The sequence below is a fragment of the Dasypus novemcinctus genome, chromosome 4, assembly GCF_030445035.2.
Source record: "Dasypus novemcinctus isolate mDasNov1 chromosome 4, mDasNov1.1.hap2, whole genome shotgun sequence".
Classification (NCBI taxonomy): domain Eukaryota; kingdom Metazoa; phylum Chordata; class Mammalia; order Cingulata; family Dasypodidae; genus Dasypus; species Dasypus novemcinctus.
Genome location: NC_080676.1, coordinates 71,960,074 through 71,976,575, shown reverse-complemented (window position 1 = coordinate 71,976,575; position 16,502 = coordinate 71,960,074). Strand labels below are relative to the sequence as shown.

Genomic DNA, 16,502 nt, shown 5'->3' with positions numbered 1-16,502 from the left:
TATTAAAAAGGATGATTTGAAATATCAATTTTTCATGGCATTTCATTTTCAAGGTAAAGAGAATAATTCTTTACTATAGGAAATATGAATGAAGACACTGTTAAATCCCAATGTATCAAATACTAATATAAATAAAAATATTTTAGCAAAAGGAGGGAAAAAAATTAGTGCAAATAACAGTTAACACACATGAAATTCTTATAATAAATAATAACAGCTACCATTGATATGCCTATTGTATGTTTACTGTATTACAGGCATTAAGATACTCTAGGAAAAGGTAAACAATTATTTATCACTAGCCACATGTAAAGTACATTTAGTGTTTTAACACTCACAACAATCTGTTAGATACGTATTTCATTCCCATTCTTTCAAATGGAGAAACTGAGGTACAAAGACAGTTTAAAAAGTTTTTCCAAGGCCACCAGGTAAAGGAGTGACAGGGTTTATGATTCAAAGATTAGAAAACTGAACCTCAAATAGACTGAATAACTAGTTAAAGGTCACAGAGCTAATAAGCAGCAAAACTAGGGCTTCATTGATTTGTACAACAAATACTTAAGCACCTTTTCAACCTAGATACTAGAGTTAAAAGATGAAATTATTTCTTGAAATTCATACATGTTAAAGATTAAGTCATTTAATTAAAAGGTTTCTTATATAAATAACTGGTATTAATTTGACATCATAATAGGTTTTTTTAAAAGTGTGATTTGTTCCTAGCCTTAACCTTTCTTCTGTAGCTTGATTGTCAGTTTCAACTGCATGGTATTTACATTAACAAAAAAAGGTGGTCATTTTGAATTGGGCAAGGAAGGGGAAACATAATTAAAATTTTAAAACGGACTCTGATAAGCTTCTACATCTAATTCTTTCTTTACAGTAAAGAAATTCTATATCCAAAGACAAAGACATCATAAAATACTGTATTCTTTAGTGGAATAAAGTGATCGTAATTTTTTGTAAGCAGTGAAAGTAAAAGAAAAGGCCAGTAAAAGAAGCAGGAAGTAAATGTCTATGTTTACATGAATGGTCAAATTATTAATTCTTATATCTTATTCAATTAATATACTACGTGTCATATTCAGTGAGAAGTAAAGTTTAGAAATGGAAGAGCTGCATTAGGCACCAATAGTCTTAATTTAACAGACTATATAGGAATCCTTAGCCCTAAAATCTTCAGACTGCTATCATTAATAAAAATAACAAAGAAACAGCAAGTGTCATAATCTATGACTGAAAGCAGGGGTTCTTAACCTTTTTTGTTCCATGGACACCTTTGCTAGTCAGGTGAAAACCACAAACTCCTCATGAAGTCCACACTATACTGTGTATTATTTAATAAATAAATCACACCTGCACCAACACGTCCCCATAAGAATAATGTTTTTTTGAATTTCAATTCAAGCTCACAGACCCCTTATTAAGAACTCCTGGCCTAAAGGAACAAAGTTGACTGAAGACATCTTCCAAAGTGGAACACTAAATTTAAACAAGAGGTCAAGGCTATTTTTATCTATTCAATTAAAGTTTTTGATATACTTAACTTTTTGTGGTATGGGAATATAAAGGATCACATATTTGATCCTTTGTGATTTAAATAAATTTACATAAATGCTTCCAATCCAGAAAATAAATGGAAAACATTTTAAGAATGTATTTGAAATTAAAGGGAAATCTAAAATTTCTATAAATTTGCTCAGAAATATTTAAACCATTAGTCAACTCTACTATTCAAAATGTTATAATATCCCTATAACAGAAAATTGAATTCCTTAAATGAAAAGAGGGAAACAATGCTTAGAGCATAATTCTCTCATTCATTTGAATGGTGTTTGAACAACTACCCTATGTTAGTTATTATGATGTTTATTATTTGTATTTATCCCTTATTCAGTTTGATTAAAAGGAAAAACTATGAAGTAAATTTGCCATCATAAAATAAAGTGTAAAACATACCGCAATCTTCCATCCTGGGCAGCTGCTCCCCCTGCAATAATTTTGGTAATGAAAATACTTGAGTCATCTCCAATGTGTGGGTTGTCCGTACCTCCTGCAATGCTGAAACCAAGCCCTGAATTTCCCTGAGGATAGAGAAAAAATCTGGGACTGAATAAAAAAAGATAAAACCTGACTAAAGTACAATATAAAATTCTGAATAATCCATAATCTATGGACTTATTTTAAAAACAACATTCCAGAAATAGTAAGAATAATCGTTATTGATAGGGACCTGAGGTCATTATAGGACCTAAAAATTGTACTAATACAGAAATATTCTCCAAAGTCTGACATGGAATATAAAGATTTTAAATTAAGAAAAGACATGCTCCTATTATAAGAAAAGTCCTTGTATTGCTACTAAGTAGATGAGGTTGAAGAAAATGTACTGGGCACTTTTTAATCTAGTCTATGGTTCGTTATTCAAAAGTATGTGCAATATATCCTTCAGATTAGTCACCTGTTTGCAGAGATGTTGAAACAAATCTCTTTCATTTACACTGCACCTCACCCAATGATGAGACAAATTTCTCTTAAAAGGAAAACAGTGAAATGATCTGTCTGCTGCTATTATTTCTTAATAGATTAAATCAATATATTATTTCAGCATTTAAAATAAAAGGGATGGGGAATGTGTTTTTCTTCTGCTAACACTGCCATCAGTTTGTTTGAAAATGACCAAATAGTAGCTGCTTAAATAACAGCTGCCATTAATCCTCCATGTGCTTAGACAAAAAACCTTATTTAAGCAAAAAAAACCCAACATTTTTTTATATTGGAAGCCTAACCTGAGAACTTAACATTAATGAGCTTTCTTGACAGCAAAATAAATTTTGCAAAAGCTGCCCTACCTTAATCTTGTTTTACATACAGAATTTCTAAATAACCTTTTCATTGAAGAAAGGATTCTATTGCTACAAAGTCTTTAAAGACAATTTTATTTAAGGAATGGCTTTCAGGCAGATATATCTGGATTTATTATTTAACTGTTAGTATTAAGTTAAATAATTTAATGTATACTCTGCCATGATTTGCCATAAAATCCTACTTAACTTTAATAAAAAAAATTTCAGTCTAAATTCTTCAAGGGTTATTACAGTCTCAAAAACACCACCAACAGATTGTGTGAGCTCCCCAAGTTCAGGCATTCAAGTTCTTCAATCAGTAAAAAAATTCAATATATAGTCCTGACTAAATAAAAGAAATTTAAAAGGGAAAGAATGAAAACTGAATAAAATAAAAAAGCTTAGACAAAGTCACAAAATATCATATTAAAACATATGTAATACATTAATACTGTGCTTACTTGAAAGTTATTCAGGTATTCACCTCACCTGAGCTGGTAGCTCAAATTCAGTTAACAAGTCAATAAAGATCAATCATATGTGTAGAAGAACTTCTCAAGTTTATTTATTCTCATTCAGAAAATATTCTGACTTCAAACATAAATCTGATTATTTGGGATTTTACTCTTAAATATATATTCAGTTAATTAGGAAATCTGTGTGAAATACTTAACTTTCCAAAAATATTGGTCAGACAAGGGTGGCGTTCTTAAAATATGGTATAAGGTGAAGCAGATATTCTTAAGGGAAAATATGTCTTAAGAAAATGTACAGGTCTGAATTGTTATAAATAAATTTACATAAATACTTGTTATAAATAAATTTACATAAATAACCCATTATTTTCTGATTTGGGGAATGCATGAAAATAAATTTTCAATATAGTCTTGCCGATTATAGCTACAGTGGTTATTTTGCTAGGAAAGAAAACGGATTCAGTGGATCATGTTACTAGAATATTAAATATTTATTTAAAATATTTTTGTTAAATATGAATAATAAAATTAAAATTTAAAAAAAGGTAAGTCTGAGAAACAGTCTAGAGGAGCATAAAGAGACATGATAACTAAATGTAATGTGGTATTTTAGAGGGGATCCTGAAACAAAAAAAGTCATTATTAGGTTAAAAGCTAAGGAAACCAAAAATAGACTTTAGCTAATAATAATGTTTCAATATTGGTTCACTAGTTGAGACATGGCACTTTAGTAATATAAAATGTGTATAATAGGAGAAACTGAGTTCGGGATAAATGGGAGCTCTGCACTATCTTTACAACTTTTCTGTGGATCTAAAACTATTTTAAAATAAAAAGTTATTTAAAAAAGCAACATGTTCTGAAAATACCATGGTTAATTTTATGATCTGTGAATTTATAACATTTTATGGTTCTTTTTTAGAAAGATCTTCTCCCAGAATTCTATATGAAACAGTAATATATTTACAAACTTCTTTAAAACAATATATTTATGCATAAAAACAAGATAATAACTTTACCCTTTCAAGTGTGATCTCTTCATACTCATAATCTGCATCAGTGCCATTAACCTAAGGGGAAACAAAGAAGTAGTTCAGAAATTCAGAGAGTAAAGTCTGAAATGGCAAGACATAATTTTTTGCATGATTTATGAAAACCTGTTAAATGTGATAGCAATCAAGTAATATAGCTTTATCTTAATAATTTTAGCAAAGATTTTATGAAGTCTATTTCAGAATAATCTAATGTTTTCAAAAGAATGGAAAAGTACAAATGTGGTCAGTAATACTACTTTAATTTATTATGAATCTCAAACATATGAAGGGTACATTCAGCTTTTAATATCACTGAACCCTGACTTTTGACTTTCCCTTCATCCACATATCTAATCAGCTGTCAATTGTTACTGATTTGAATACCTCAATTTTTCTGAAAACCATCATCTCTTCTCATTTCTAGTACCTTGGTTCAAAACATTTGTTAACCTTCCTCTGGAATACTGCCAATGCAATCTACCCAGACTTTCAGATTAGTAATTTTTCAACTGCCCTAATCATTCTGTGTGTTTACAAAAAAGATGGATCTTTCTGGAGTACATGTTTAATAGAACACACTTCCTTCAAAACTTTCAAAAACTCCATTTTCTAAAAATATCCAAACTCTTTGGCTTGTTATTCAAGGTTCTCTATGAAGCAACCACAATCTAATCGCTTCAGTTTAATTTCTAAAATACAAATCTCACCTCTTTATACATTAGAATGACTTTTCTCTTTCCCTTACACATCCTGGAATTTCCCAACTCACTATCTGTGCAATTTTAGTGCTTCTGTCACAAATTCCACTTACAGATTTCATGTCCAAATCTGATTCATCATTCAAGATCTTGCTCAAATCTTACAGACCAGACACTTTCTTGTTCCTTCACTTTATTTCCTATTTGCCTCTGGAAGAAGTAACTCACTCCCACAGTGAGGAACACTGGTGAAGGGTAAGAAATTCTTGGAATCAGATTAACCTGGGATTGAATCCCTGTGCTTTATTAACATTTCTAGCAACACTAGGCTGGGCAAAATACTCCATCTCTAATTCAAATGGGGATTGTGATAAACTGCATTTCTAAAGATGCCTCACATTTTCCTTCCTACATGCTCTTTTGCAATATGACTGAACCAACTTACCACCAAGAGGTGAGTATATATCCCTCCCCCTGGATCTAGGGAGACACTGAGACTAGCTCTGATAAAAAGAATGACACAAGTGATACTGTCTAATTTCTGATGTAAGGTCGTATGATGCCTTATGATATTTGCCTTTATCTCTCTAAATGCACTTTCTTAGAATTGAGTTACCACAATGTGAGGAAGCCAGAAAAGCCTCTGGGGAGATCCAAACGGAAAAGAACCAAAGCCCTTGGACCACAGCTCCAGCTGCCCTCTTACCACGGCCAACACTGACTACCAGCCATGTGAATGAAGCTGTTTTGAATCTTTCAGCCTTCTCTAGCATCCCGGCCAACACCATGTGAAGCAACAACCATCCCTTTAACCCAGAGAATGAGAAGTAAAAGAATTTTCACTAATTCCCTGTTGTTTAGGTTCAACCCAGTAATAGCTTTCTAAGTACAAAGTGATATACCAAAATTCAAGATTTTATCTATCAATATTCATGACTCATGGATCATATTAATGTATAATTCCAGGCAATTGAAAACCTCAAAGCCTATACCATCACAAAACAAAAATCTGAAAAGAAAAACGCACTGAGAACAAGAAAATGTTCTTACTAATTAAAAATTAAGATAAATAAATACAAGGTAATAACCGCAAAAGAATTTGCTTAAAAGCTCTTTCTAAATAATGAATGATTTGGAGTTGACTTTAAAATATTACATTTATGAATTATACTACACATGGAAAAACTGAAGCATTTATATGTAAAAAAAACCACCAAGAACAAACTAATTGAATATTCCTCACCTTCCCTCTTCAAAGTTTTGTCTTAAGGAAAATAAATATGGGGAACAAATGGGAATTACTTCAACAAGTTATTTTCTTGTCACTATTGGAACCAGTAAGAATGCCAGAGTTTTGGTCTCTGATTTGTGCCTCTACTCTTAATTAAGTATACCATCTGAATTCATGTAGGGTAAGGGAATCAGTCTCAATGTCAGTGAAATTATAATATCAATAAACACTTAAAAGTGAGTGTAATACATGATATTTCATAGTAATAGACTAAAAGCTTTCCCACTAAGATCAGTGTTACAGGTTGAATTAGACTGAATTGTGTCTCCTCAAAAGATAAGCTTAAGTCTTAGTCCCTACTCCCATCAATATGACCTTCATTGAAAACAGGATCTCTGAAGATGTTATTAGTTAAGATGAGGCCAAAATTGAGATCAGGGTAGGTCCTAATAAGCCAACAAGACTGCTATCTTTATAAGAGAAAAGTGGACACAGACAAATGGGGGGAGAAAAGGCCATGGATTGCCTACCACACACCAGAAACTAGAAGAGGCATGAACCAAATACTTCCCTAAGTACTTGAAGTGTAGCATGGTCCAACTGACACCTTAATTTTACAATTCTAGGCTCCAGAACTATGAGAAAATCCCTTCGGTTTATGGTGCTTTGTTATGGTAGCCCTAGGAAACTAAGACAATTAGGGACAAAACAAAAATGTCTGCTCTTGCCATTCCTACTAAGTATAATACAGCAGTTTTTCTATCCAGAGGAAAAGGGAAGGAGGGTGGAAAGGTGGAACAAGGGAAGGAAGGGAGAGATTATTCAATGGAAAAAAATAGTTTTTTTCAACAAATAGTGCTTGGACAACGGAATATTCACATCCGAAAAATAAAACTGGACCCCCATCACACATGATATACAAAAATTAACTCAAAAATGGGTGAAAGATCAATGTAAGGGGTAAACTATAAAACTCGTAGAAGAAACAAAAGTGTGAATCTTCGTGATCTTGTATCAGGCAATGTTTGAACAAAAAGCACAAACAACTAAAGAAAAGACAAAATTGGACTTTTGTACTTCAAAGGAGACTATCATGAAAATGAAGAGAGAGTCCATGAATGAAAGAAAATTCTTGCTAATCATTTATTTGATAAAAGATTTCTTTAGAACAGATGAAAAACTCGTACAAACCAAAAATAAAAAGACAATACAATGAAAAAATTGGGCAAAGAATATGAATAGATATTTCTTCAAAAAGAGATATACCAATGGCCAATAAGCATATGAAAAAATGTTTGACACAATTAGCCATCAGAGAAATGCAAATAAAAGCCACAATGAGATACCACTTCATACACACCAGATGGCTATAATTTTAAAAACCCAATAATAATACAACAACAGGCAAATCCTTGGGAAAAAAATAGGCAAATCCTTAAAAGGTTAAACACAGAGTTATTAAAAGGTTCAGCAATTCCACTCCTAGGTATAGACCAAGAGAAATGAAAACACATGCCTGCATAAACTTATATATAGATATTCATAGCAAGATTGTTCACAATAGCCCAAAAATGGAAATAAGCCAAAGGCCTATCAAGTGATAAATGGATAAATACAATGTGGTATATAGCCATACAACAGAATATTATTTGTGAAGGCGGCGCAAGATTGTGTCCGAGTGAGTGTGCCCTTCGTCATCTCTCCTGAAAAAAACTGGCTGAGTGGAGACAGACTCCTGCCCAAGTAAGGTGTTTCGGGAACCCAGAAAGCAGGAGGTTTCTGGACATCTATCTGGAGAGAGTGTGACAAAAGGGGAGCTTGCTCAAGGTGCTGCAGGCAGTGTTTCTTGTTTGCTGTGCACCCTTATCTTTGATTTCCTCTTTTTTGTGTGTACTGATTTTGGCCACCAATACTATCTCCTTTCCTTAACATCCTTCTATCGTTCATCTTCTGTTGTTGCTCTTACATTCCACCTCTCCCTGTTTAGGCCCCAATTTTTCTAACTTTTTATTTCTAACACCTTTATCCTGTTTTCTATCTTTTATTCACTCTTTATGTTATTGTCCTTTCTTTTCTCTTTCCCTCTCTCTTGATCACACTGGCCTTTTAATTCATACTATATTCTTCTCCACATGCAGTTTACCATCTCATTGTAGGTACTCCAATTTTTTATTGTTATAAGTCTACACAGCTTGCATGAGTTTAATACTCATTTTTCTAGGTCTCACATGGTTCTTCTGCTAACATCTACTATCAATACTATTATCATACATTTCTTTTCTTACCTCTTTTACTTTCCCTGGCCCTAATATTTTCCATCAAGGGAACTTAAGACAACAACAAGGAAAAAGAATAAGAACAACAAAGTGTCAAAGAGAAGACATAACACACAAACAAAAATAGCACCTAAATAAACTGAGACTAGACGGAGAAGCTAATCAACTGAACAAACCCATCAAGATAAAATGATGACCAGACAGCAACAAAAAATTACAAACCATACCGATAATCAGGAAGACATGGCCCAATCCAATGAACAAACTGAAAACCAGGAAGAGGAGCAGAACATTGAACACCTAATCAAAGCTCTCCAAACAAATATCATGGACCAATTCAATGAAGTGAAGGAAGAGATTAAGCATATTAAGAAAACACTTGTAGAGCATACAGAAGAAATCATAAACATATACAAAAAGATAATGGGAATGATGGTGATGAACAGAACAATCCAAGAAATCAAAAATACACTCTCAACAAATAACAGCAGATTTGAAGAGACAGAAGAAAGAATTAGTGATGTGGAAGACAGTACATTTGAAATCAAACAGTCAGTAGAACTGATCAATAAAGAGATAGAAAAAATCCAGCAGGGACTTAGGGACCTGAATGACAACACAACACACGCAAAGATATGCATTACAGGCATTCCTGAGGGAGAAGGGGACAGAAGGGGTATTGGAGGAAATAATGGCTGAAAACTTCCCAAACCACGGGAGATGGATGCACATGTCCAGGAAGCATAATGCACCCCAAACAGCAGAAATCCCAACAGGCCTACACCAAGACATATACTTGTCAAATTATCCACGTTCAAGACAAAGAGAAAATACTGAAGGCCACAAGAGAAAACAGAACCATCACATACAAGGGAAGCTTAATTGGATTAAATGCTCATTTCTCATTTGAAACCACGGAGGCAAGAAGGCAGTGGTTTGACATAGTAAAGATACTAAAAGAAAGAAATTTCCAGCCAAGAATTAGCAACCCAGCAAAGCTGGCATTCAAAAATGATGGAGAGTTCAAAATATTCACAGATGAACAGAAACCAAGAGTATGCCAAGAAGAAACTTGCCCTTCAAGAAATAAGGGAGTTCTGCAGGAGGAAAGAAAAAGAACAGGAGAGAGCTGGAGGAGAGTGTAAGAACAACCACAAAGACAAAAAAAGAAAAAGAACAACATATGACATACACAAATCCAAAGAAAATATGGCTAATATAAGTAATTCCTTGAGAGTAATAACCCTGAATGTCAATGGATTAAACCTACCTGTCAAGAGACACAGATTGGAAGAATGGATAAGGAAATATAACCCATCTATATGCTGTCTACATGAAACCCATCTTAGACCCAAGGATTCAAGGAGGTTGAAAGTGAATGGCTGGAAAACAATCTTAAAAGCAAACAATAATGAAAAAAGGACAGGGATAACCATATTAGCATCGGACAAAGTAGACTTTAAATGCAAAACTATTGTGAGAGACAAAGATGGACACTACATATTAGTAAAAGAAGAAAGAACAATCATAAACATATATGCCCCTAACCAGGGCAGCTCCAAATATGTGAAGCAAATACTCAAAAAACCAAGTGAAGGAACAGATGCCTCTACAGTTATAGTGGGGGACTTTAATACACCACTATCAGCATTGGACAGAACATCTCAACAGAACATCAAAAAAGAAACAAAGACTTTGAACAGTATGTTAGAGGAGCTGGACCTAATAGATATATACAGAACATTACACCCAAATACAGAAGGATATACATTCTTCTCAAGTGCACATGGATCATTCTCCAAGACAGACCACATGCTAGGTGACAGAGAAGTCTCAAGGAATTAAGAAGTACTGAAATCATACAAAATAATTTCTCTGACCACAGTGGAATGAAGTTGGAAATCTATAAGGGCCAGACACCCAGATTAGGCACCAAGATATGGAAGTTAAGTAACACACTCTTAGACAAACAGTGGGTCAAGGAGGAAATCTCAAAAGAAATCAGTAACTATCTTGAAACTAATGAAAATGACAAACAACATATCAAAACTTATGGGATGGAGCAACAGCTGTACTGAGAGGGAAATTCATAGCCATAAATTCATATTTTAAAAAAAGGAACTAAAATTGAAGACCAAACTGCATATTTGGAGGAATTAGTAAAAAAAAAAAAAACAAAAAACAAGGAAGAAGAAAGAAATAACAAAGCTCAGAGCAGAACTAAATAAAATAGAAAATAGGAAAGCTCTAGAAAAATAAGCAAAACAAAGAGCGTGATAAACCCTTAGCTAGACTAAGAAAGAGAAAAAGAGAGAAGATGCAAATACATAAAATAAGAAATGAGAAAGGGGATATCACCACTGACCCCACAGAAATAAAGACTATCATAAGAGGATACTTTGAAAATCTATATGCCAACAAGAAGGACAATTTAGAGGAAATGGACAAATTCCTACAAACACATAAGCAGCCCTACTTTGACAAAACAAGAAACTAATGATTTCAACAAGCCAATCAAAAGTAAAGGGATAGAATCAGTCATTAAAAACCTACCAACTAAGAAGAGCCCTGGGCCAGATGGCTTCACAGGTAGGTGAATTCTACCAAACATTCAAGAAAGAACACCAATTTTGCTTACACGCTTTCAAAAAATCGAAATAGAAAGAACATTGTAACTCATTCTATGATGCCAACATTACCCTAATACCAAAGCCAAACAAAGACAACACAAGAAAGGAAAATTAAAGACCAATCTCTCTAATGAACCTAGATGCTAAAATCCTCAACAAAATCCTTGCTAATCATATTCAACAACACATTAAACAAATTATACACCATGACCAAGTGGGTTTGATCCCTAGTATGCAAGGATGGATCAACATAAGAAAATCAATCAATGTAATATACCACATAAACAGATTAAAGGAAAAAAGTACATGATCACATCTATAGACGCAGAAAAAGCATTTGACAAAATACAGCACCCTTTCTTGATAAAAACACTGCAAAAGATAGGATAGAAAGAAACTTTCTGAACATAATAAAGGGTATATATGAAAAATCCACAGCTAATATCATTTACAATGGTGAAATCCTAAAATCTTTCTCCCTAAGATCAGGAACGAGACAAGGATGCCCACTATCACTCTCTTATTTAACATTGTTAGAAGTACTTGCTAGAGCACTGAGTCAAGAACCAGATATAAAAGGCATCCAGATTGGAAAGGAAGTAGTAAAAATTTCACTATTTGCAGATGACATGATCCTGTACATAAAAAGCCCTGAGAAATCTACAACAAAGCTTCTAGAAATTATGAGTTCTGTAAAGTTGCAGGTTATAAGATCAAGGCGCAAAAATCAGTAGCATTTTTGTACACCAATAATGAGCAATCTGAGGAGGATATCAAGAAACAAATACCATTTATAATAGTAAATAAAAAAATCAAAACCTAGGAATAAATTTAACTAAAGATGTGAAAGACTTATATGCAGAAAACTACATAACACTGTTAAAACAAATCAAAGAAGACATACATACATGGAAGAACAGTCCCTGTTCATGGATAAGAAGACTAAATATCATTAAGATGTCTATCCTACCCAAGCTGATCCACAAATTTAATACAATCCCAATAAAAATCAACACAGCACTTTCTAATGAACTAGAAAAACTAACCATGAAATTTATTTGGAAAGGAAAGAGGCCCCAAATAGCCAAAGACATATTGAAAGGAAAATGAAATTGGAGGACTCATGCTACCTGACTTTAAAATAACCTACAAGGCTACAGTTGTCAAAACAGCATGGTATTGGCACAAGGATATACACACTGACCAATGGAACTGAACTGAGATTTCTGATATAGATCTTCACATAACAGTCATCTGATATTCAACAAGGCCATCAAGCCCACTCAACTGGGAGAAAATGGCCTCTTCAACAAATGGTGCTTAGAGGACTGGATATCCATATGCAAAAGAATGAAAAAGGATTACCATCTCACACCTTATACAAAAATCAACTCAAGATGGATCAAAGACCTAAATACAAGAGCCAAGACCATAAAGACCTTGGAAAACAATGTAGGGAACCATCTACAAGCCCTGTAATACAGGAAATGGCTTTGTGAACTTCATACCCAAAGCACGAGCAGTGAAAGAACAAATAGATAAATGGAACCTTCTCAAAATTAAAGCCCTTTGCACCTCAAAGGAGTATGTCATGAAAGTGAGAAGACAGCCTACTCAATGGGAGAAAATATTTGGTAACCATATATCTGATAGGAGACTAATATCCTTCATATATAAAGAAATTGTATATCTCGAAAATAAAAAGACAACCCATTTAAAAAATGGGTGAGAGATTTGAACAGACACTTATCCAAAGAAGAAATACAAAATGGCTAAAAAGCCCATGAAAAGATGCTCAAAATCATTAGCTATTAGTGAAATGCAAATCAAAACTACAATGAGATATCATCTTACTCCCATTAGACTGGTGGCTAGTAAATAAAATCAGAAGACTACAAGCATTGGAAAGGATGTGGAGGAATGGGAACCCTCATTCCCTGCTGGTGGGAATGCAGAAGGATCCAGCCACTCTGGAGGACAGTTTGAGGGTTCCTCAAAAAACTAGCTATAGATTTGCCATATGACCCATCAATTCCACTGCTGGGTATAAACCCAGAAGAACTGAAAACAAGAATACAAATTGATATATGCACACCAGTGTTCACAGTGGCATTATTCACTGTTGCCAAAAGTTGGCATCTACCCAAATGCCCATCAACAGATGAATGGATAAACAAAATGTGGTATATACATACAATGAAATACTACTCAGCTGTAAGAAGGAATACAGTACTATCACATGGGATAACATGGATGAATCTTCAGGACTTTATGTTGAGTGAAGCAAGTCAGGCACTGACGGACAAATACTACATGACCTCTCTAATATGAAATAAGCAAAGCTGTCTCAGAGAGCTAGAGACTGGATAATAGGCTTACAGGAAATTGTGGGTGTGAGGAAGGTTGTGAGCTGATGCCTAAATGGGCGAAATCTATGATAAAGTGGAGGTAAGTAGTTGTGCAAAGAAGGGATAAGACAGGGTCATAGGGATATTATTTCTGGGGAGGTCTGATATTTTCAGAGGGAAGGGTGTCTCTCGAGAGCACCGGTGGCTCCCAATGGATGAGGACAGTCTAGTGTGTTAAGTCCTCAGCATTGCTTCAAGTATCTATGAATCTGGTCCTTCAAGCAGTGAAGCCTGGTTGTCACTGTGGGCCCTGAAGGGAGGGGAAGAAAGGAATAGAATAAATGGAAGCAGGGTAACTGGGTGGCAATGGAAGTGTTCCACAAGATCATGTAATAATGAATATAGGACATGTTAAATTTCACCAAAAACTTATAAAAGTGTATAGTCTAAAACATAAACCATAATGTAACCAAAAATTTATAACAGTGTATAGTCTAAAATATAAACCATAATGTAAACCAAAAAAATATATATTATTTGGCCATAAAAAGGAATGAAGGTCTGATTCATACTACCAAATGGATGAACTTTGAAAACATTACTATAAGTGAAAGAAGCCAGACATAAAAGTCCACATCTTTCATGATTCCATTTATATGAAAGGTTCAGAATAGACAAATCCATTGCAACTGAAAGTAGATTAGTGGTTACCAGGGTCTGGGAGAAAGGTATAATGATGAGTAACTATTCGTGGGAACAAGATTTATTTATGGGATGATGGAAATGCTCTGGCATTGCAGTGGTGATAACTGCACAGTGTTGTAAACTAAAAAACACCTTATTGGTCCACTTTAAAAAGCGTGAATTATATGGTCTGTGAATATCTTAATATTTAAAAAGTTTTTAAAAAATGAAAAGGTAAAATAAAATTTATTAAAATAAATGCAAATGCAAACAATTAGATATTTTAAACACTATGTTCACTGAAAATCAAGAAATTTAACTGACATACTATACTGGTGACAGTAGGTGATAAAAAAATATTGATAAATTTTTATTGAAGTATAAATGGGTAAATCTCTATGGAGTATAATTTGACCATTATGACCAAATCTAAAAATGGATATACCCTCTGACCTAGCCATTCTATTTATGTAAATTTATTCTGATTATGTACTTGGATAGACATACATAAAAATATCTGTCCAAATGTTATCACTAGGATAGTGATTTTAAATGATTAAAGTATGGAAGCAACACTACACTTGCATATGCACAGAATATTTATAGAAAGTGTATCTGAAATAAGTAATACTACCTTCAAGCAAGGGAACTGGACAAATGTGAGCAGGGATGCGAGATTTACTTTTCACTGAATACCCTTCTGTACCTTTTGGATATTGTACAATGTATATGTATTACTTATTCGATTAACTAACTTTGGGAAGTGTGATGACTGCAGATGGGAAAACGTGTTCTAAGGCAGCAGCTGCTTTCTTATTTTTATTCATCAAAATAATAGCTAGTATTAAGTAATCAGGGAATTAACAAAGGGATAACAAGTCTAAAAACCATTCTGGAATATATATTTTAAATTTCAAAATTAAATTCTCCAGTCTCCTAAAGGTCAAAAGTTGTTTTACCCAAACAAAGCAGGTTAATGATAGCTACATGCTGGAAGAACTATAGAGAATATGAAGGGGGGCCTGCTTACAAGCTTGGCCCTTAGCTGGCACCTGGGAACCAGGATTTGGTGAGTCTTCCCACCATCACCTAACCGAAAAGGTGGTTTACTGTGCTTAGCATTTATAAAAACAATGTATTTTATGTTTAACACCTGCTTTCCTTCTGGTAATCCAGAAATTTGGTCGCTGCTAGGCAGAAGGTATCTATGTGACCGGTTTCCAAAAAAAAATCTTGAGTGCTGAGTCACTAATGGGTTTCTCTGGGATGCAACACTGCATACACAAGGCTGAATTTTCATTTCTAGGGCAAAAGTGTGCTCTGTGTGACCTCTCATGGGTGGGAAAGAGCATAAGGAAACTGAACCTGGATTCCTCTCTAGGCATAAAACCTATGTATGATCTGGCTATAGATCTTTACTACACAGGTTTAAAAAATCTTAGCCATAAGTAACACTATATGCTAGTCTTCTAAGTCCTAGCAAATCTTTGAAATTGGAGGTAGTCTTAGAGATCCCCAACACAGATTACTGAGCAGAAGGGGGAGGGAGGAATAAAATAGATGTAACAGGGGGCATTTTGCAGGTGATGGAAGAGTTCTGTGTGATCTTGCAAAGATGGATACAGGACACATTAAATTTTATTGTATCTTATAAAAGTTAAAAGTATATGGTCCAAAATGTAAACCATAATGTGAACCACTGATAATGGTCAGTAGCTATTTGTGCATCAACTGCAGCAAATGTACCATCCACATATAAACACTTATTGATGGGGGAAAGTGGAAAAAGGGGAGGATGTTGGATATAGGGAATTTCCTGTATTCTGTACATGACTCTACTGTGATCTAAAGTTTTTTTGAAGAAAAAATGGGAAGAGAAAAAAAAAAGTAAGACACTGGGGGAATAAATGGAAGAAAATGTCACTGCACACACAGGACAACAGTCTTACAGTGATGAAAGGCAAAATGTAAAAAAACAAAAGACAAAACTCATTTTTTTCCCTTCAAATATATGTATTTTTAAAATATATTTTTTATTTTTTTAACAGACACTTATATTACACAAAATGTTACATAAAAAATATATAAGGGATTCCCATATGCTCCACTCCCCACACCTCCCACCCTTTCCCACATTAGTACCTTCTTTTATTAGTGGGGTACATTTATTGCATTGATGAACACACTTGGAGCACCGCCACTAAGTATGGATTATAGTTTACATTGTATTACTAGTTTACACTCTCTCTCACTCAATTCTGTAGGTTATGGCAGGA

At 34.0% G+C, this 16,502-nt stretch overlaps 1 protein-coding gene across 15 annotated transcripts in view; it reads right to left on the bottom strand.

The window, feature by feature from the left end:
• The window catches only part of DLG1 (discs large MAGUK scaffold protein 1), a 281,505-nt gene that overhangs the window by 117,586 nt on the left and 147,417 nt on the right, over positions 1 to 16,502 (bottom strand). For all 15 annotated transcript variants that reach the window (XM_058295595.2, XM_058295596.2, XM_058295597.2 and 12 more), the window contains 2 exons: positions 4,345 to 4,395; positions 1,963 to 2,087 (listed from right to left, as the gene is read on the bottom strand). In XM_058295595.2, coding sequence (XP_058151578.1) covers positions 1,963 to 2,087; positions 4,345 to 4,395 — 176 coding nt within the window. The remainder of the gene's footprint in view (positions 1 to 1,962; positions 2,088 to 4,344; positions 4,396 to 16,502) is intronic.